At 44.8% G+C, this 19,870-nt stretch overlaps 5 protein-coding genes and 1 long non-coding RNA gene across 8 annotated transcripts; 2 read left to right on the top strand and 4 right to left on the bottom strand.

Moving 5' to 3' along the window:
- Window positions 1–69: 69 nt before the first annotated feature.
- On the bottom strand, window positions 70–9,592 carry LOC135351793 (protein ELYS-like). 2 transcript variants are annotated; one of them, XM_064550888.1, is made up of 23 exons: window positions 8,802–9,592; window positions 8,149–8,437; window positions 7,752–7,966; window positions 7,379–7,439; window positions 6,854–6,961; window positions 6,715–6,790; window positions 6,475–6,559; window positions 6,359–6,420; window positions 6,174–6,299; window positions 5,919–6,084; window positions 5,505–5,689; window positions 5,033–5,139; window positions 4,812–4,950; window positions 4,570–4,713; window positions 4,126–4,359; window positions 3,860–3,926; window positions 3,298–3,733; window positions 3,105–3,212; window positions 2,866–3,055; window positions 2,035–2,135; window positions 1,855–1,896; window positions 667–1,797; window positions 70–421 (listed from the first exon to the last, which is right to left on the bottom strand). In XM_064550888.1, exons 1-23 carry the CDS (start codon window positions 9,436–9,438, stop codon window positions 259–261), a joined length of 4,872 nt encoding a protein of 1,623 aa, XP_064406958.1. In that variant the 5' UTR covers window positions 9,439–9,592; the 3' UTR covers window positions 70–258. The 2 variants fall into 2 exon arrangements, with proteins under 2 accessions (XP_064406958.1, XP_064406959.1); XM_064550889.1 differs by having other exon boundaries at window positions 7,752–7,963.
- Window positions 9,593–9,653: 61 nt separating this feature from the next.
- LOC135351824 (cerebellar degeneration-related protein 2-like) lies at window positions 9,654–12,259 on the top strand. The gene is made up of 3 exons (XM_064550930.1): window positions 9,654–9,814; window positions 10,952–11,064; window positions 11,265–12,259. The coding sequence occupies exons 1-3, from the start codon at window positions 9,736–9,738 to the stop codon at window positions 12,186–12,188; spliced, it is 1,116 nt and encodes a 371-aa protein (XP_064407000.1). The 5' UTR covers window positions 9,654–9,735; the 3' UTR covers window positions 12,189–12,259.
- Window positions 12,228–16,909, bottom strand: LOC135351835 (protein-lysine N-methyltransferase EEF2KMT-like). 2 transcript variants are annotated; one of them, XM_064550943.1, is made up of 11 exons: window positions 16,819–16,909; window positions 16,719–16,763; window positions 16,588–16,668; window positions 16,325–16,435; window positions 16,200–16,277; window positions 16,067–16,128; window positions 15,814–15,956; window positions 15,508–15,612; window positions 12,697–12,757; window positions 12,564–12,643; window positions 12,228–12,444 (listed from the first exon to the last, which is right to left on the bottom strand). In XM_064550943.1, the coding sequence occupies exons 1-11, from the start codon at window positions 16,879–16,881 to the stop codon at window positions 12,338–12,340; spliced, it is 936 nt and encodes a 311-aa protein (XP_064407013.1). In that variant the 5' UTR covers window positions 16,882–16,909; the 3' UTR covers window positions 12,228–12,337. The 2 variants fall into 2 exon arrangements, with proteins under 2 accessions (XP_064407013.1, XP_064407014.1); XM_064550944.1 differs by lacking the exons at window positions 12,228–12,444; window positions 12,564–12,643; window positions 12,697–12,757 and adding an exon at window positions 15,145–15,282.
- Window positions 12,804–15,126, bottom strand: LOC135351827 (uncharacterized). Its single transcript, XM_064550933.1, has 3 exons — window positions 14,984–15,126; window positions 14,266–14,505; window positions 12,804–13,711 (listed from the first exon to the last, which is right to left on the bottom strand). The coding sequence occupies exons 1-3, from the start codon at window positions 15,053–15,055 to the stop codon at window positions 12,953–12,955; spliced, it is 1,071 nt and encodes a 356-aa protein (XP_064407003.1). The 5' UTR covers window positions 15,056–15,126; the 3' UTR covers window positions 12,804–12,952.
- LOC135351825 (RNA-binding protein with serine-rich domain 1-B-like) lies at window positions 16,870–18,638 on the top strand. The gene is made up of 3 exons (XM_064550931.1): window positions 16,870–16,990; window positions 17,142–17,294; window positions 17,497–18,638. Coding segments are annotated over exons 1-3 (1,086 nt in total). The 5' UTR covers window positions 16,870–16,988; the 3' UTR covers window positions 18,428–18,638.
- On the bottom strand, window positions 18,623–19,740 carry LOC135351858 (uncharacterized). Its single transcript, XR_010399524.1, has 2 exons — window positions 19,530–19,740; window positions 18,623–19,430 (listed from the first exon to the last, which is right to left on the bottom strand). It is a non-coding gene; the product is annotated as an uncharacterized LOC135351858 (long non-coding RNA).
- Between the last annotated feature and the right edge of the window lie 130 nt (window positions 19,741–19,870).

The raw sequence follows: 19,870 nt of genomic DNA, 5'->3' as shown, positions 1-19,870 counted from the left end.
TGCGTTGTAAGAGTAACACGACTTGTGTTGTCTTGTGTTGTCTACATGCATCACTCATTTTACATGCCATTAAAAGTTCCACGTATTCATACCAATCGAAGACATAACACTGAAATATCTCGCATAATTTTATAGCCAAAAATTAATTAGTGTACAAGTTTATAGTCTAGTAGCTTTACACAAACAATTAAGATATGCATTATAATTATTAGATTGGACATAACTCAATTTAGAACGACCAAGAATTTTAATTGCGAGTTATTTCTTTCCACTCAGCAACCTTGCACTTCTACGGCTGGCCATGCCAGATTTGACTCGAGGTTTCGACTTCTTAGGCTGCTCTCTGAGTAGGCGTGGTGCAGTGGGTGGAGTCACCAGGGTCACGGGGTCATCATTAGGGGGGAGGGGCACCTTCCGAGGTCTGTAGGGGTTAAGTGACATCATAAATAAAGTACTACATGATATATACATGACATGATTGAACATGTAAGCAGACGTTAGGTATAAATTATTTGCTTGTACAGAAAACAGTTGGAGCTTGCATGCACAGTAAGCACTTCACCATCTGAATAACTACAATACCTTCTCCTCCCACACACACACACAGAACACACACACACACACACACACACACACACACCCACACACACACACACACACACACACCTTCCTCTTGACTTCCTCCTGACCTCACTCCCCCCAGAGGGGGGCAGGGTGGGCTCCACACTGCTCTCCCTAGACACACTGAAGGAATCATCTCGTTTCCTACGTGCAGCAGACCGTGTCAGGGGTGGGGAAAACACAAAGGACATCGACTCAGAATCTTCAGGTGGTGTGACATTGATGGTGTGGGCGTCAACCTGAACTTGAGTGGGCGGAGAGAAATTGTACGAGGAGCCTGTGGCCACACCCACACTAGGGACCATGGAGGCAGAAAAGGACGACTGGTTGACCATCGGAGAGGTCGTTCTCTGAGGTGTTTTAATATTGTCGAGATCTCGCTGCTTTAATTGCTGGAAGGAAGAATGGAGTTTATCCTTCTTAGCTTGAATAAGATCACTGAGGTAAGGCACGGGAGAGAAGAACTGGGACGCAGGGGTCATCGCCTTGGTTACAGGGGCAAACAGGCGGGAGTTACTAACAGCAGGTGTAGTGTTCTGAGGGTTTCTAGTGAATGGACTGGAGAACGTGTTAGTACTGCCCACAGAGCTCTCGTGCTTCAACAACACGCTGGATGATAGTCCCCCTCTCGGCAGTCTGAATGTGCCCGCTGGAGAAGAGAGAGATGGTTTCATTTCCCTAGTCTTCGGATCGTGTTTCGGGGATACACTTGAGACAAGCTTCTCTCTGGTTAGCGCTATGTCTTGGAAGGGAGAGGTTTTGGTTGGAGCTGGTCCAGATATGTTTCCAACAGGCTGGCTTATTTGAAGAATGCTTGTTTCTTCATCAGAAACTTCTTGTTCGACAATGGAGACATCTTCTTCTGCAATAGAATTATCCATTTCGTCAGTGTCATCTTCAGAAGAGGAAGAGTCGCTAGTTTCTATGGTAATAGCAGCAGTCTCCTTGGTGGGTGTGTTCTCGGCATCGTGATAGTCAAGTTTAGTTGGCAAGCGGGGTGGCGAGTGGGCAGGTGTGTAGAGTTGTGAGGGTGTGGGGGTGTGGAGTTGTGAGGGTGATTCAACTGGCGACTCGTACACATCGTCATCATCCTCGCTAGAGGGGAGGGGTGTCGTCATAGCAATAGATGTGGTCGTACTCAGTGAAGAAGGAGCAAACGGAGTGTAGACTTGTCGCCTACATTAAAGGGACGGGTGAGTATCATGGAGCTGATTGGTGGGTATGAGAACTCACGGTCTTTCTTTCTCTGGGGAGGGGGAACTTTCAACAGCAAATCTGCAGTGAAAATGGTGGAATTAACGTATAGTATATACAATGTACGTGTATCAACTGTAGTTGCAACACAAAAACCATTTAATTATTGAACAATTTTCAATTTTTCCCCCTCTTAAATAGGTACACATGAACTCGTACCTGATTCTCTTGTCTGTGAGTTTGGAGGCTGAGCGAGAGCCCTTGAGAATGGAGGTAGGTGTGAGAACTGGGCGGAGCAACTGACCTGCCTTCATGGGGGACTGTGTGTGTGGGTGTGTGTAGTGTGTAATGTGTGTGTGGGGGTGGCTGTGTGTGTGTGTGTAGTGTGTGGGGGGTATTGTGTGTTAGATCAAACGAAAAGCTTCAAAGAAAATAAAACAGAGTTCATAAGATGGATTACACGAAATGCTGGCTGTCTGCCAAACCTGTCAGTGTACGTGTCACTACCTAAAGCCCAAGAGCTACAGTAACCTTTTAGAGACAGACACAAACACTGCCAAATGTTTACAAACACTCAAAGGCAAACACTCAAAGGCTGACTAAATGCCCTCCCCCCCCCCCCCCCCTCATCACATCACATCACAGCTGTATGAACAAACAAGCATGTAGCCTCAACATGAAACAGTAAAACAGTAGACATATCACACAAAGTGGTTTCCTTATATGTAGCTATGGCTTTAAGGGTAATTACTAACTTGTAAACAGATGTTATTTCTGTACACACAAAAACAGTAACTAGGAAAGACTTAAAGCCTGATAAATGCACAATACACACAAGGCCCCCTAGGCTATATACCGTACAGCGGGTATATTTCGAAGGTATAAACTTTCGCGGAAATGCCTTTAGAAAGATTTTCGTGGATTTAATTTTCGTGGAATAGTGCCTTTTGCAGCATGCATGCATGCGATATTAAATTCGCGGTTATAAATGTTTGCAGTACATTAATTTTAATCAGAAACATTTATACCCTCAAATATACCCACACGCACAGGTGTTTGTACACCAGACAGATCCAATCCTCTGGTACCGGAGTGGCTCAACATGGAGGCCATGCGGTCCTTGAAGCTTTGAATATGGGATACGAATTGCTGGTGGGTGTGGCTTTGATGTGGGGTTAGAGGTCGAGAGCGAGGTGTCGGAGTAAGCACTGGGTGTGGTCTACTGCCAGTCATTGGCACTCTATATAACAAAAATGTGAATATTACAGCACGTACATGCCTGAACTGACCTTATCTTCTTGACTGATACGGGAGTGGAGAGGAAAGGGGTGTGGCTTAGCACGGTGACACTCGTCCTGGACGGTCGAATAGGGGTCATGGGGTCACTGGGGGCCAACCTAAAGCAACAATGGAGGATCAACAAATATTACAATAATAATACTAGCCCATAAAAATATGTATGTATTATTACGCAAGTTTCACCTCTTTTCTGCTAGGGTCTGTATGAGTGAGTAGACTTCCCCGCCCCCTCCAGCCACACCCTCGTACTTCACTGCCTTGGCAACCACAGACGAAAGGCTCTTGTCCACCTGTACCTTGACCTTTGAGCTCTGACCTCTGAGATCGTCATGTGTCAATTTAACGTGATGTAGTGAAGAGGGCACGACACTTGCGAGTCCCGCCAGTAGAGTATCACGTTGACCACACTTTACCATGGCATTTGGGTCCGGGTCAGATTTGGCAAACGGGCGAATATTTTCTTGCATTGCTAGGGCTTCCACGAATCGGTGGCGAGTGGCAAAATAGAACACGAGTAGTTCCCGGCAAATGAGTTGGGTGTGCTGTTCTAAATAGAGCACAGCAGTCGTCTCGGCCAGCGATGACAGGGGGAGGTCCAGTATAAGATTGAGACACTTGCCTAGAGGAGAAATAGATGCAAGCTCAAAAACTCGCCACAATAAAGCACGTCTAAGCTTACAGAATGATGGCATCATCAGCTACTGTACATGTGCAGCTCTATAGATAGCAGTTACTGCATACGTACCTTCAACACAGCACTCGAGGAAGAACTTGAACAGTTGGTCATAATTCTCAGAGCCCTCGAACTGACTCTACACAATGCAAGGGAGTATAGTCACGTCTACCAGTTTGGCAGGCCAGCCCCTGGTGTAAAAGTGTGTGTCTAACAGGCCAGTCCCTCACCAGAATGGGTATAGTATGGTACTAGTCTAGCAGGCCAGCCCTCCACCAGAAGAGGGTAGGCTGGTATACAAGTGTGTGTGGCACTAGTCTAGCAGGCCAGTCCCTCACCAGTAAGTGGTAGGCGGGTGTCACCAGGCTGTTACCAACATAGACACCTATCTTGAGCTTGAGTTCCTCCAGTCCTTGCATTGTCTGTCCGTGTGTCTGGAGGTACGACAGAGCACCCTCCACTTCACCATACTGCATCAACCGCTCCAATATCACTCCGTGTTGCCATGGAAATAACGAGTGGGGTGAGGTCCTCATGAACAGTACATTGGCTTCCCTCTGATATGCTGGATCCTATATACAGAGAACAAGTGAGAGATGGCTTAATTATTAGGCTGTACATCTACATGTAAATAGCCTTTGCTTTAGTGGATTTCACAAAACTTTTATATCTAAGTACACAAGGTAATTTTGAGAGCTATTGAATGCATCAATTGAAATTGGAGAATATTGATTGTGATGGGCCCATCCATCACAGCTGTAGGGATATTACATGCAATGTACCTTAAACTTGACATTATCCACCAGCCACAGAGAGTGCATTGTGTTGAGGAGGTCACTGGGTAACTCATGAGAGGCTGCATAGCGACACTGGGGGGAGTGGGGGGGTGTGGTCAGTGAGCCGAGGTCCGCTAGTAGATACAGCACCTGACCTGGCAGTTAAGGTATGGCTACACAGTGTGTGTGTGTGTGTGTGTGTGTGTGTGTGTGTGTGTGTGTGTGTGTGTGTGTGTGTGTAAGGATACAAGACAGTGCTGTATCAAGGGGTCGAAGGTCATTAAGAACTCCATGTAGTTTAGCAGTGACAGAGGGGGGTACAAGGGGGCGGAGTCATCTCCATTGCCATGGTGATCCTCGATAAGACAATCAATAGCTAGCTTGTTCCTGAACAAAAAATAAACAAACAAACATGATGAAAATTAGATATTGCCAATCTATGCATGATCATCACGTGCACATTACGTACCCCAGCTCAGACCCTCCCCTGAGCATGTCATATCTTCGCTTGAGGGCAGCTGCGGGGTAATCACACGCCAGCCCCTCCTCGTTAAGGAACCGAATCACTTCCATCACCTGAAAGGTCAGAACAAGAAGTCAATCAAACTGAATGGGAATTTTCTAATGTTATTCATTGCATGATTTATACCACTAAAAGATGAAACCCTGTCAGCCTATAAAATATGCCCCCCATAGTAAAATACAACTGACAGCATTGGCGCTTACCAAGCAGCCACAATTTTTGGAAGGCTAATCCCCATATAAGGGGGATTTAAGGGCCTGAAATAATACAAAACAAAGCTTCTACATGTACACCAGGCAACTTTCAGGCAATGTGCTGTAATGCTAGTTTGCCTACATAGCCTTGATATGAAGAGGTGAATTGGTGACCTCCATATATACCAAGTTTATTTTGGCAAGAGTTTCTTACACACACACACCTTCTTGTGCCTTGCCACCATAAGGCGTAGTTGACCCACAGCCTGGTAAAGCACCCCTGTCCTCCGGCCCTCCATCTGGAACCCACGGCTGAGCAGACGCTCCAGGAACACCTCTATAGCGGCCATTCTCCTCCAGTGACCAGAGAGGGGGGTAGGAGAAGGGTCTTCACTGAAGCATTTAGCGTCTGTCAGATTCAGGGGAGGTACATATCGTATAGCAGGTTATATTCGTATGGTACAAAGTTTCGTATATTTCATATTGAAGAGCATCATACGAAAATTAAAACTACAAAATTATTCTACCACAATAGGTTCAACCTCACTATCCTGAGCTGTACGAATATTTAAAATACGGAATATTTAAATGGGTAGTTCATACAATTACTATGATTATAGACTACGAGAGTTGCTTACATATTAACTTTTTTGTTTGCTCCAGCTCAGTTCTAGTAGACTCCACCCACTGACTAATAACAGGGTCATCCCCTCCCGCCCCTGCCCAGCTGTCAGCAAATGATGTGAGAATACGAGTGTGTGCACCGTGGCTAATGACTACACCCAGGAGAGCCGCCCTCTGTGACTGTGTGTGTGTGTGGGCGTATGTGTGGAGTGTGTGGAGTGTGTGGGAGAGCATGAAGATTAGCAAGTAAAAATATGCAATAAACTTACACTGAGGTTTCTCGAGGGGGTGTGGTCATAAGATGGTGGGAGGAGCTCCGTGTGGGCACACAGTTGGAACAACACTTCCGGCTGTGCATACAATGATCCTCGGCACTCGTCCAACTGTCTGAGGACCTGGGGTCAAAGATTAAAGGTCAAAAGGCTGACAACATAATGGGGTCAATGTTACATACCATTCTCTGTATACCGAGACACTGACAAGCAGCCAGCGAGGAATCAGTCAGAATCTTAAGATCTAGTAGAGGATAACATGGTCATGTGATAATCATGCAGTGATCACATGACATACTGAACTGTGCAGCTGAAGGCCACATGAATGTTTCTGGCATGGGAGGGTTGGAATAAAACGGTAGGAGGCGCTCCACCAGTACATCCTGTGCGTGTGTGGGGGAGGGGCAATAAGGCGTGGCCATTGATTGTAATTAACACAAAAGGAATCTTGCTTAAAACGAGGTACCTATCATTAAGGGACTTTAAAACTGGCCTTCCATGTATGTACATGTACATGTGCAGTTTAGCATACACTCACCATTACAGTAGAGTCTGAACTAGCAGGCAGAGCTGAGCTGACGTTGTAGAAGGAGAGGTAAGAGCAGCCAAATACACTACAGAGAGAGGGAGAGGGGGGTTGGTACAACACATACACACACACTACACACACGGCTCACCCGGTGTACTTGCCCTTGGCCTTCCAGCGAATGCAACGAGGCATCTGGGAGTGATACCATTGGTTGACATCGAACAGGCCCACAAACACACTCCAATCAACCTCAGAGCTGTGCATGCACGGACAAGCAATAATTATACAGAAATGAGGAGATTTTATTGAGGATTCAAAAACAGTTTGGATATATTGACCTAGCGTTAGAAGAGCATCTTTAAACGGCCATAACTTTCGTTCCGTTGGTCCAATAACATTAATTTTATGATTTTCTGAAAGCTTAGAGAAAGGCCTTTCAGATGATGTGTTAAAAATCAAAAGTCTGTTTTGGACCTGTTTTGGACAAAATACCATGGGCTATAGCCCATGGTTTTTTTTTCTGGAAATTATGGCCCGTTCCAAATTTGAGATTTGAGCATACCATCTGAAACAGCTCCTTCTAACCTTTCATAAAATCACAAAATCATTAAATTTGGACCATCTGAACTTTAGTTACAGAGCTCTATCTCTCTAAAAGTGATATTATACTCACTTTGAGGTTTGAGAAGGAACCATCCACACAAGTACAGCCTGCGACAAGTCAAGCTCCAACGCTGTGTGTGTGTGTGTGTGTGTGTGTGTGTGTGTGTGTGTGTGTGTGTGTGTGTGTGTGTGTGTGTGTGTGTGTGTGTGTGTGTGTGTGTGTGTGTGTGTGTGTGTGTGGTGTGTGTGTGTGTGTGTGTGTGTGTGTGTGTGTGTGTGTGTGTGTGTGTGTGTGTGTGTGTGTGTGTGTGCGAGTAAGAGTATTCTAAAACATGTACATTGTAAATTAATACACCAACAGATGCATTTCTGGACATGAAACATGTGCAAAATTGATAACTACAAAAGCTCTTTCAATCCAAGTAGTGCATAGTGTAACATACAGTGTCCTGGTTGCTCCTGGCGATGTCTAGTGGGCGTGGCACAAGTCAGTACCCTCGACCCAATACGCTCCATCACACTGTGAGGGTTGTCGTTGAGAATGTGCTCAAAGCGTAGGCCACACCCCTGGAATCCACGATAGTGGGTGTGGCCACCCGGACCATTTGTCTTCTCAGCAAATATCATCTGGTAGAGATAGGCACTTGCCCCACAGCTACTGGATAAGGAGGAGGAGAGTAAGTTACACTGACAGATGATAATACAGTGTTAGAGAAAAGGCCTTCTACAGAAAGTTACTATAAAAAAAACTACGATATCAGTGGAAACAACCAAATAATTACGATTAAATAATTACGATTAATAATTACGATTAAATAAATAATGACTAATCACACTTACGTCCCCTCCACAAAACGGGAATTCCCCCTCATGACCCACACATAGACAAACTTCCGAGGGTCGTTCTCTGGCTCCACATACGTGAAGTGTGTGACAGGGGGGAGGGGTGCTGACACAGCACACGTGTGGAGGAGTTGGAAGGACGATAAGTCGTACATTTGGAACCCCCCAAACGAATAGCCGACAAATAGGGCAGAAATCTGGGGTGCAAAGTACATTGCCGTGACGATAACGGACGAGGTTGATAGGAGAGATTGGTCGTATATAAATTTGCCTCTCTGAAAGCGTCCTGCAATATATAATACAGGGAGAAAGATACAGGGAGAAAGATAATTCTATAAATGAAATCATAATGATCTCCGGATGAAATGTTTAAGTAGCTAGCATTCAGTATATAGATCTAATAAGACAGTAATTAGGGATGTTCCCACACTGGTCGGTGGTGGTGGTGGTTGGTACTAACCACCTCTTAAAATGTGTGTGTTAATTGAGATGGAGGATTGGAAATAACTGCCACTTCAGCAATTCTAGGCACAGCACTGCATACTCGAAACAATTAAAATGTGTGCATTAATTACACTATAATTATATATAATACAAATATTAATTAGTGTCTAGACAATAATTATAGCGATATATACATAATTAATAACCTTTACTGATCTCCACAGTGACATGCCCTGACTCGCTCATGCTTGCAATGTCTCCCTCAGTTACTGGTCCCTCGATTGTGTGCAATGGCGATGGATTGTTGAGGCAGTCATCGGAAGAAGCACCCAAGCCCAACTGGAGGTCTACTAGGTAACTACGCCCACCTACAGTTCCTATAGCAACAATACCGTTAAATAACGAGAGAACTGAAGTTGGGAGTATATCGGGACGGCGATAACTTTCATCACATTGTTTAGAAAATCCGTCGAAATTGAACGGATGAAGTGAAGTAATTTTATCAGGAACGCTGACACCTCGGATTAGTTTGCCCCAATTGGATGAGAGTACTCCTATCATGTGACAGCCGTACCCCTCTAAAGCCACCACTAACAGTGAGCCTTTAGGTCCCCTGAGCTCTGATACTATGGTAACCTCTTCTCCAGGGCTGGAGGGGGCCCAGTTTTGTAGGCAGTTTCCTGTAGACGTGTTGCTGACGTACAAAACTCCATTACCCACTGACCAGGACAGACGACCGCCATGGAAGAGGCCACCTTGTTGGACCTTGGGTAGGGGTAGGGGGGTGGGTGTGTGTGTCAGGGCTGGTAGTTGCACAGTGTGATTTAAGTCCAGGGATGCCATGGCTTGGAGTTGGAGGTCTTGCAATCTCTATATAGCCTTCAGTATGGTCATTAACAGCATGTATAGGCTTTCAGCAGGTATTCTAGCTCTTTGGCTTTCTAGCTTTTTTCAGGTCCATGTGGACTTCAAAATTACTTGCTTTGCAGCTAAATAGATTAGAGGATCACAATCAAATTACCAGTAATGATTCATTGATTATTCATTTCCGGTATTAAGATGTTTACTTCCTGCATACGTGTACGTCCTACTTTCCAATTCCGCATGCTGTAATCTCTAAAGCTTCTCTTTCAATAAGTCATGGCTGATCTGAACCTTGTGAACGGCTACCTGGACGAGGGACAAAGAGACTTCATCTGCTCTAACTCATCGATGGACGGTAAGAGAATCATTAGCCTATTACTGTCGTGAATCTAATCACTTGCCTCTTTGATCTTCAGCTAGTACATACAATAGCTCCGAGTTTGGGAGACGTACTTGTACTTTAGATCCTTTTGATTTTAAACCTATATGCATTATTATCCTATTAGCTATAGGCTGAGTAGAATATTATAGGTGTCCAATTGTTACTCGAATTGTCTCATTGTTGTGTTGTGTGGTGGTAGATTCTTGTGGTTAGCGTGTATAGATGACAGCTTGAGATAGTATCCATTAGCGTACAAGTGTCGATAATGTCTCCCTCGATTGTCCCCCTGTGTTGGTGACTAGCTAGCCAGGGTGTGACACAGAGCATTGTCATTACCTTATCATTGAAGTATTTCACCTTTAACATCTATTGTGACCCGGCTGTATTGTATTGTCCTTGGGTACTATGAGTTACATTCCTGCGTAGAATCAACAGAAATGCTTTCGTGGAGATGTAAACAAGAGATAAGCATGCCCCTAGGTTCCTAGAGAGATGGCCCCACATTACAGCATCAGTGACAGGATTGCCTGGTGTCTGTTGACGAGCTCAGTGGCTTCTGTTATGATTAACGGATGCCATTGTCTTCTCTCTAAGGCTCCCAGTGTAACAATAGTCTAACTAGATTCCTTGTCTCACTGTAATGGATATGCATAATTATGATCAATGATCATCATACTACACCGGGTGTTTTGCATGGTAGTGATGTTAGATCATCAAAATCTTCGACAAGCCAGAATCCATCTTCTATGTTTACCATTTATTGGCCTTTGGCTCTCGAGTGTGTGTGTTTGCTGTGTGGAATTTGATAAAGTTTGTTTTAATTTGGAGAGGTAATAGCTAAACAACATCTCATAGACTATAGTACCACTAACTACACTAGCCAACACTTAACAATTAATGATTGAAGAAAAAGCATGGCTACGGACTGTCAGTGTATATAATTCGTGTTTTCTCCGAAATTAGCCTGTTTTGAGAACTATCTTTGACTGCTCATAACTTGAGTAAGGATTGTCTGATTTCAAAACTAAAATGTGCATTTAGTAGCTCTTTGATAGAGCTACAAGATGGTATGTTTAAATCAATGCCCCTCGACTCACACACACATTTCAGAACTTCAATTGGCGGCTCTGTTGGGTAAGACTCTTCTAGAGCAGAACTCGGAGCTGGACACGAAGCTGAGGAAGCTCCAGGAGTTTGCAGAGGAGACACTGGTGATGAACCAGGTGAGAGGTTCTCTACTGAAACTGTCACTAGAGATACGGAAATTTCCCCTGTTTCCTGTAACAGCGTTAGTGCATAAATTGTGGGTTCATTTAAAGAAGTACCATATTTATTATACGTAGTACATGTTGGGAGATCATGACATAATAAAGTGATGAAGTAAGTGCAATCTCTCAATACTCGTTTAATCTACCCCCTGCAGAGCTTAACGAGGCAGCTGTCTGAATCACGTGATTCGCTGCAATTCTCCAACAAGTCATGTGTTCAACTCGAGGGAAAAGTGGAGGAGCTTGAACGAATCAATTCCCACCTTCAGCGACAAATACTAACTCAGCATTCCACCCTGGACCATAGGACACAGCAGGTTGAATCACTGGAAGATGAAGTATTGGAATTGAGGCGTCAAAACGAGCGTCTTGAAGAGAGAACTGCTCAACTAGTAGCAGAGAAAAACAACGCGAAAGAAAACCCTCCAAATGGCGAAACTAAGGCTAGGGAAAGATCAAAGAGTTGCTATAGCAATCCCATGGAAACGGAGAGTATTGTGACAGAACTAACGGTACGTGTGCAGAAGCTGACATTTCAGAAGGAGAAAGCCGAGCGAACTCTGACTAGTGTGTTGAATGAGAACGAATCGCTGGCTAAGAATCTCGAAAGAGCTGAAATGGAAATTGAAGAACTTGGACACCGAGTCACCGTGTTTGAAGATGCTGTGGACGGTCAGAGCACCCCCCTCTCCACTCCCAAGTCCTCCCACTCCACACAGTACACATCCTTCACATTGCCGTCAATACCAGAAGACCACACCCTCCAACCATCTCTAGCAACGGAGGAGATATCACAAGACAGTGGATTGTCTCTTTTTAACGAATTGGATACTGAAATCAGCTCTCTGCGACAAAACTACAACACTCTGGTACAAGGTTGTACTTGTTCAGCGAGTCTGCATCACAAGATATCGTCTAGAGGAGGGGGTGTGGTGTTTGGGGGCGTGGTCAACGAGGGAGCAGAAGCGGGGAGTCGACCATATAAGGAATTGTTTGCGGAGGTATTTGCAACTCTGAAGCAGTCTGCACAGGTGGCTGATCGACTCGTTGACAGGAAAAAAGGACGAAACGATGATTAGCTATTGCCATACATGTTACACTTCAAATTTCCGATTCAATTTTTGTAAAAATAATCATGTTTGTATTCAAATCTCACAGTTATAATTAATCAATAATATTATTAATAGTTGACAATGATTTTTGTAAACTTAAGAGCTATACTGTCAGCTTAAGTTAGCTTAAGTTCTAACAGTTCAATGGTTTGTGAGTGGTCATAATAGAAGTGCCTCCGAGTGTTGCTTAGATCCACCACAGTGCATGCCAGTCCAGCCTTATCTGTATGAGGGGGGGGGGGGGGAGGGGGAGAATAACGAGGTAAACTTGGTGATACAGTTATTTTTATCTGCAGATAATTATTATGTAGGTAGGACCTTGCTCTATCAAGAGTTGCTTACGTGTGGTCTGCATGAAGTGTTGGTAGGTGTCAGTGTTCCTTATGGTAGAGGTCACCACGGCCACCGCTCCAGGGTTGCACCTGAGAGGAGTGTTATGGCTGATACGTGATGAGGTGGTGGCAGCTAGATGTACCTTAATAGTTGCACCAGACAACTGACAAACGAGTTTATAGTTGGGACATCATACACCACATCTGCAGGTAGATATAAACGCTTTTAAGTAAGTGACTCTGTTTAACATACGGCATTAACAATTCTCAATAATAATAATAATAATACAGGTCGATAATGTAGTAAACGTATGGAATTGAGGACAATAACACAAAATGTTTACACTATATACAATAGCTACAATTCATTCGTCTAGAGAATTTTAAAAGTTTCCAAAGTTATTTTCTTGGCAGTACAGTCTGTCGTCGAGCAGTCGAGCAGTTGGTACGGCAGTTGTAATAGTCTCCGTAGTTAGGGGGTCGAATAATAAGACAATTGAAGCAGAAGGTTGTCCTACAACTATTGCAATCCACACGCCTGCAATCCTGAGTGTGATGAATCAGCTTGCCACAGTTAGGGCATCCTCGAATGGCCGGACAAGCTATAGCTTCACCAATTGTTTTAGTCTCACATTCTGCTAGAACTTTGAGAGTGGCTTGTGTATCATCACGCGTCTTGCTCACACACGAGGGGCACACACGCCCACTCACTACACCGTCACTCCACACACTTCCACACAGATCACATGACTTGACACCGGGCATGCTCAGACAGAAATTCTTCGTTAGCCCCTCCTCTATCTCGTTCAGTTGAGCTGTACTGAGATTCTTGGATTTCAACGATTGCATACTCCACTCAGAGTAACAAAATGGACAAGATACGAGACTCTTCTTGTTCCTGACTGCACTCATGCAGTGGCTGTAGAGTGCTGATTTTCGCATAGAATGACCACACCCCATTATAACGGCACTATCGTAGAATCCAGACCCCCCACGAAGACGAGCTACGAGATGAAGGGTGGCATTACTAGTGAGATTGTAATCTCCGAGTGTGTTACTATCGACCAGCTGTTTCCCCCCGTACTGCAGTCGCTGTTCCTCGGGCCTGACCCCGGTCCTCTCTTCAATCAGCTTCTTGAGACGGGAGACCAGATACCGCTATGGGGGGAGAGGAGGGGGAGGGGATTGTGAGTATATGCATGTATGCTATGAGGGGAGAGGAGGGGGAGGGGTGAGTATATGCATGTATGCTATGAGGGGAGAGGAGGGGGAGGCCGGGGTGAGTATATGCATGTATGCTATGAGGGGAGAGGAGGGGGAGGCCGGGGTGAGTATATGCATGTATGCTATGAGGGGAGAGGAGGGGGAGGGGTGAGTATATGCATGTATGCTATGAGGGGAGAGGAGGGGGAGGCCGGGGTGAGTATATGCATGTATGCTATGAGGGGAGAGGAGGGGGAGAGGAGGGGGAGAGGAGGGGGTTGTGAGTATATGCATGTATTGTAGTAACCTCAACTACAAGAAGGTAATTGAATCGAATCAAAAAGGGATGTGAACAACTTGTACTATTGAATTGAGGTGAAGCAACTACAACAACTTGTCCTTATAGCTACATGCACAGTCACATGAATATAGTTAATATTCCAGCCACCTAGGTACAAGGCGCAACATCCATACACCCTTCCCCCACCCACACACACACACCCACACACCTCGGGGGTCTTTGTTGGAATGGAGATGGTGTGGCTGGAGCCATCCATTCCCTTCACAAACAGTTGGAATGGAATCAATCTAATGAGGAAAATGGAGGCTCCATTCTCAATCTGAGGATAGCTAGAGAGCATTTTGTCATCGTCCAGTTCAGTTCTCTCAAACACCAGTCTCTGTTGATACGGGGGCACCGTGTGCTCACAGCGATGGTAGGCTGTCTTAACATCCAACACTGAAGCAGTCTGCAGTAGCAAAGAAATCGAAACTAATATAATGGCCGTTCAAAGAGCTGCTCTACTTATTAACGCCGGGTTCCCTGCGTTTATAGTCGGCTCTGTATAACTATAGAGTTCTGATGGTCCAAATTCAATGATTTTATGATTTTCTGAAAGCTTAGAAGGAGCTCTTTCAGACAATATGCTCAAACCCTCAAGTTGGAACAGGTCATAAAGCCCTAATTTCCAATTTTCAAGAAAAAACCAAATAATTATAATAGCCTATGATATTTTGTCAAAAATTTTAACACATCATCTGAAAGGCTTCTCTCTATAAGCTTTCAGAAAATCATGTTATTGGACCAACGGAACTAAATTTATGGCCGTTCAAAGTTATTTAACGCAGCAAACTACATGTGAAGTAGGAATGAAAAATGCAGACAGAAATGATACTACAAGCATTATTAATTTATTACAGGAACTACTAGCTAGCTAGTTCACTCACGCTGGGGTTGGGTAGACAAATGTCCACTGTGGATCCTTGCAACTCCTTGATATGCAACGTCCAACTACTCATCCTGTCCAGTCAGTAGTAGCTCCAGAAAAACTAACCAAACACCGCTAAATTAAGACTTGCAACTTGCCAGGAAAAAGGCAGAAAAACTAGCAGAACTGAATAACTGTACAACTGTACAGTGGTTTTATGAGGAAAAACTGCTCAATCATTCTGGAGTGCATTCTCAGAACCACAAGCACAACATGGGAGTTCCCTGTCCCCTAGAATACCCTGGGGCTGCCCCAGTGCTGTAGCATCAAAGTGTTTAAGTAGACAATAACACTGGTGTGGGTATTCAAAGCCAATATACCAGGAACAGTATACAAAGTAATGGTATTCAAAATTCAAGCTCAATACTGACATTATTCACGGCTACCTAGTATAGAGATTATACTGGGAATATACACAATGCTGCTAGCACAATGAACCCATGACCTACCATGGCCTCCTAGAACAGGCTATTGGTACTTTACCTGTGGCTATAATGTAGTCCAGTGTGTGAGAGGTAAGGAAGGAGCTAATGTCCTCCTGACTGCCCCAGTCCAACTGGACAACCTCTGTACTCACTCCACTACTGCCTGAAGGAACAAGAACAGTTAGAACTCCATGCTAATAGTAACTTCTACATTGCAGCAAACAATTAAAGCTCCATTTTAGAAATGCTCAAAGTAAAAAATAAATAAATCCAGTGTGTAATTCTAGGGCCGACACTGGCCTGGAGAGGAATATCTCATTTTGACAGCCTAGGTATGGATGACAATGATCCTCCCTGTACTTACTTGGTGAGTTGTGCTCCACGTTTCCCCTGAGGCAGTGGAGGACCCTGGGATGAGTGTCAGAGAAACAGAGGGAGGAGGGGGAACACAGCTTACACAGAGCCAGGCCAGTCAGCCCCAGACCACACCCCAACTCCAGCACCCTCCTGTAGAGCGGGTGAGACACACAGTACAAGTGCTACTAGTACATGTACACAATAATACCTTAACTTAACGTAGTGTATGTACAATACACGGTACTTAATTGTACACTTACTTTGAATGGAAAAGCGTTGATATTTGTGGAGAAGACACCCACTCCACAAACCTGAGGGCAGCCTGCAGCAAGGGGGGGGGGGGTCATCCATACACACAGAACCTACACTTTATACACATCCCCAGCTCTATACCTGCCAAGTGGTGAGGCCAGTAGTGCCATAGGAGATGAGGTAGGGAGACTCCATTAGACTAACATAATCACCATTGTGCTGGACAAACAGACAGTACATGTAAAGACAGCATTATACTGTCTCACCAAGTGATAGGACCTCCAGGAATAACCCTGCTGCTCTGATGTCGGGGTTGATAGCAGCTGTGCATACAGCTCATAGATCCCCTCTACTATTGTGCCTTCATAAGCCTCCACCTAATGACAATATTCAATCAATCAATTGCTTATCGGTCCGTTATAGACAGGGCCTATTTGTAGTGGAGCATTCTGAGTATGTGTGTAGTAGTTCTGAGTATGTGTGTCAGTTTGTAGAGATGAGTATTGTTCACTATCGTACGCATATGTACCTTTGCCATGAGTTTTTTGAGAAAGGCCGCCTGATAAGCAGGTGAGGGGGAGTGCGATACAGCGAGGGGGGACCTCACAACCTGTACATCATGAAATGCATTGCATGAATTTAATTAGATCGATTTTATACCTCATCCAGCATTTTCTGCTGCACCTCTTCAGTAAGTGCCTCCACCTGCAGGTTGCACAGCTAGGTTAGTGTGTGTGTGTGTGGGTATACAGGAGCTCACGTTCGTCCATTGGAAGTCCCTCAAAGGAACTGCAGCAAGGTACTGGTCCAGCAGTCTCTCCATAGCTCAGTAGCCCCGCCCACCAACCAACCCCTTTTCTGTAGGGAACTTCACAAGTTGCAGAGAATACCGTAAAAGAAACGTTCTATCTTCTTCCATCAAGCTTCTAAATGTAAGTCAGTGGCTATATTTGCTATCAGTGCTAAACAAAAAGCCTTCTTTTTGTGTGCCTTCTTTTTGTGTGTTTGCTTGTTCAAAGTATTTTAAAATTAATGTTGTACACAATGTGTTGGCTTGTTCAATATTCATACATCTGTGCACAGGGGTGTGAGGTCCCGTAGTCGAAGCAGGAGCCGTAGCAGGGACAGGGACAGGGACAGGAGGAGGGCTCCACGACGCAGCCGCACACCGCCTCGGGGCAGAGCACGAGACAAAAAAGACTCCACAAGAGGCAAACCAAAGAAAGGAAGAGCAAGGTGTGTGGTACCGTATAGCGGGTTAGTTTCGTATAGTAGAAATGTTCGTATTAAAGAGTATCATACGAAAAGGTTCAACGTTACTATCCTGAGCTGTCTGAATACGAATGGTAGTTCATACAAAAATTTGCACCAATGAAAATTACCCGCTATACGGTATATCTATTGTATCATGTATGACTCCATTTTTTCTATTTCACAGCTCTTCTAGTGGCAGTTCAAGCTCTCGTTCCAGTTCAACGGGTTCGTCAGGTTCATCGTCAGGGAGCTCCTCGTACAGTAGTAGTGGGTCAAGTCGCTCAAGTAGTGCCAGTTCTGTCAATAGCAAGAAGGCAACAAAAACAAAAAAGAAGAAGACGACTCCTCGGAAACGTGGCCGTAGTAGAAGTTGGTCTGCGTCGTCAAGTGGGAGTAGTAGGTCACGATCAAGGTCAAAATCTCCAGTACGACCAAAACGAACTTCGACCTCTCCCAAACCAGTAAAAGTACGAACGCCAAGTCCTGAATCGTCTAAAGTGTGCATATCAAAGCTGACCAGAAACGTGAACAAAGATCACATTGACGAGATATTCTCAAACTATGGCAAAATCAAGACGGTGGATTTCCCCCTGGACAGAATAAACTCTCTCCCTCGAGGCTATGCCTATATCGATTTTGAAGAAGTTGAAGATGCTAAAAATGCTCTAAAATACATGAATGGTGGCTGGATGGATGGGCAAGAAGTCAGCGTACAGATGGTCCTTCAGATAAAGAATCCTACCCCTCGTCCAAGACCCCCTCGTTTCTCCCCTCCCCGCGGACGCAGATTCAGATCGCCGCCACGACGACGCGAACCCCCCAGGCAGCAGTGGCGGAGAACCCCCCCTAGAGTTCGCAGGAGGTCACGCTCCCCCTTCCGACGTAGATCCCCCCCACTGAGAAGAAGACGCTCTCGTAGTAGGTCACCACGCAAAAGCAGATCACGCTCCCCAAGACGAAATCGGTCACGTTCCCCGAGACGTAGCCGATCACCTATCAAACGTTCCTTTTCTCCGAAGCGGAGCAGGTCTCCCGTTACTAGGAAATCTCGTTCCCGCTCTAAATCCCATTCCCCGAGGAGGAGGGGGCGGTCAAACTCTGCCGGGTCTCATTAGACTGACCTGACGAACTCTCTTGAACTTTTTTCTTCATATTTTGTTACTGCTGATGTTGTTCCGTTTTCTCACTAGTACACACCTTGCAATTATCTTACCCTACATGTAATTACGTGCAATTGATTCTTTAATTCTCTTTGTACGCATACTATTGTTGTTGTTTGGCAAATAAATGCTCTGAAAATATACATAATATTATATTGAAACCTGACATAGTTGTTTTTAATATGATTATATATGAATGACATTGTGTTTATATAATTATAAGTAGCTAAAGTTCCGATGTACTGTTGTAGTGTGGACGGTGTGGGTAGGCGTGAAATTCAAATAAGTCGCTGGTCCGAGTTGCATTATCATCCAGTCCGTGTTCGATGCTGAATCTCTTCAAGTGTTCACTGTAAGCGTTAGTTTCCCTCAACACACAACACACACTAGCTGACCTCCCATCGTCCTCACTACTGGCCTCGTCTCTGTACGCTACTATGGTCGGCAGGATAGGCTGAGTTGTAGTGGAATGTCTCATTACAGTAGAACCTCGATTATCCGGCCCTCCATTATCCGGAACCTCGATTATCCGGCTAAGCAGTTTTCTTGTTATCAGATCAGAAAATGGGCGTGTCCCTCAAACGCGCATGCGCGTTGCAGCTGTTACCATGGAGACATGCCTGCTTATCTTCTGCGCATGCGCATACAACCATGTGGCACCGCTGTTTATCAATAAAGTGGGTGGATCAAGGTGTAGTTTATCTCTTCGATTATCCGGCATATTCACTTATCCGGCCTGCTTCTGGAACCAAGGTGTCCGGATAATCGAGGTTCTACTGTATTGACATCGATGTAGTGTATTGCCTTCTGGCATAACAGAATATAATGCAGCAGAACAGTAGACTGAGCGAGGCCACTAGAAGGATGACTGTGATCGCTATAATGGGGATGATGCCGTAGTACTGTGTGAGAGTGTGTGTGTGTGTGAGTGTGGGCGGAGGGGGACTGAGCACAGCATCTGTGGAGGGGGAGGGGGTTGAAACATTCAGCAATTCTGTTATCACAGAACACAATTTAAGCCATTGCAATTCACAATTTATATAATTATATAACTAACCTGTACTCCACAGAGGAGAATTTGATTGCAAAGTTAGTAGGCATATCACAGTCAAGGTAATCATGGTTATCACTAAGCAGCAGTACTTGAATTGATCTACAGGCTAGCTTGAGAGAAACTCTATCACACACAATCGTACAGTCTTTTAGCTCATAACAAACACGATACTATTTTTATCTTCACTCAGCTACTGCCTTAAATAGAAATGACAACTTACAGCCATCCATGTCCACATATACGGCTGGCTACACAGTGGGCATGAACACAGAGATGCCAAGGGTCTAAACTCTCTCATTTATAGCTCTGCCAAGTACAACAATACCTCCCAGAATGGTTGTACA

This window comes from Halichondria panicea, chromosome 17 (genome assembly GCF_963675165.1).
Source record: "Halichondria panicea chromosome 17, odHalPani1.1, whole genome shotgun sequence".
Lineage (NCBI taxonomy): Eukaryota > Metazoa > Porifera > Demospongiae > Suberitida > Halichondriidae > Halichondria > Halichondria panicea.
This window is presented reverse-complemented; position numbering and strand designations above follow the sequence as displayed.

Coding starts and splice junctions, on each gene's coding strand:
- LOC135351835 (XM_064550943.1), bottom strand. CDS start 16,881: ATGGAGAGACTGCTGGACCAGTACCTTGCTGCAGTTCCTTTGAGGGAC. Junction 16,669..16,718: donor AGCAGAAAATGCTGGATGAG/GTATAAAATCGA, acceptor CATGATGTACAG/GTTGTGAGGTCCCCCCTCGC. Junction 15,957..16,066: donor TCAACGCTTTTCCATTCAAA/GTAAGTGTACAA, acceptor CCCGCTCTACAG/GAGGGTGCTGGAGTTGGGGT.
- LOC135351793 (XM_064550888.1), bottom strand. CDS start 9,438: ATGGCATCCCTGGACTTAAATCACACTGTGCAACTACCAGCCCTGACA. Junction 4,951..5,032: donor AGGGGAGGGTCTGAGCTGGG/GTACGTAATGTG, acceptor TTTTTTGTTCAG/GAACAAGCTAGCTATTGATT. Junction 422..666: donor AGGAGGAAGTCAAGAGGAAG/GTGTGTGTGTGT, acceptor TAACCCCTACAG/ACCTCGGAAGGTGCCCCTCC.
- LOC135351825 (XM_064550931.1), top strand. Junction 17,295..17,496: donor CCAAAGAAAGGAAGAGCAAG/GTGTGTGGTACC, acceptor TCTATTTCACAG/CTCTTCTAGTGGCAGTTCAA.
- LOC135351824 (XM_064550930.1), top strand. CDS start 9,736: ATGGCTGATCTGAACCTTGTGAACGGCTACCTGGACGAGGGACAAAGA. Junction 9,815..10,951: donor CTCTAACTCATCGATGGACG/GTAAGAGAATCA, acceptor CACACATTTCAG/AACTTCAATTGGCGGCTCTG. Junction 11,065..11,264: donor AGACACTGGTGATGAACCAG/GTGAGAGGTTCT, acceptor TACCCCCTGCAG/AGCTTAACGAGGCAGCTGTC.
- LOC135351827 (XM_064550933.1), bottom strand. CDS start 15,055: ATGAGTAGTTGGACGTTGCATATCAAGGAGTTGCAAGGATCCACAGTG. Junction 14,506..14,983: donor TTTGTCTACCCAACCCCAGC/GTGAGTGAACTA, acceptor TTGCTACTGCAG/ACTGCTTCAGTGTTGGATGT. Junction 13,712..14,265: donor TTCCAACAAAGACCCCCGAG/GTGTGTGGGTGT, acceptor CTCCCCCCATAG/CGGTATCTGGTCTCCCGTCT.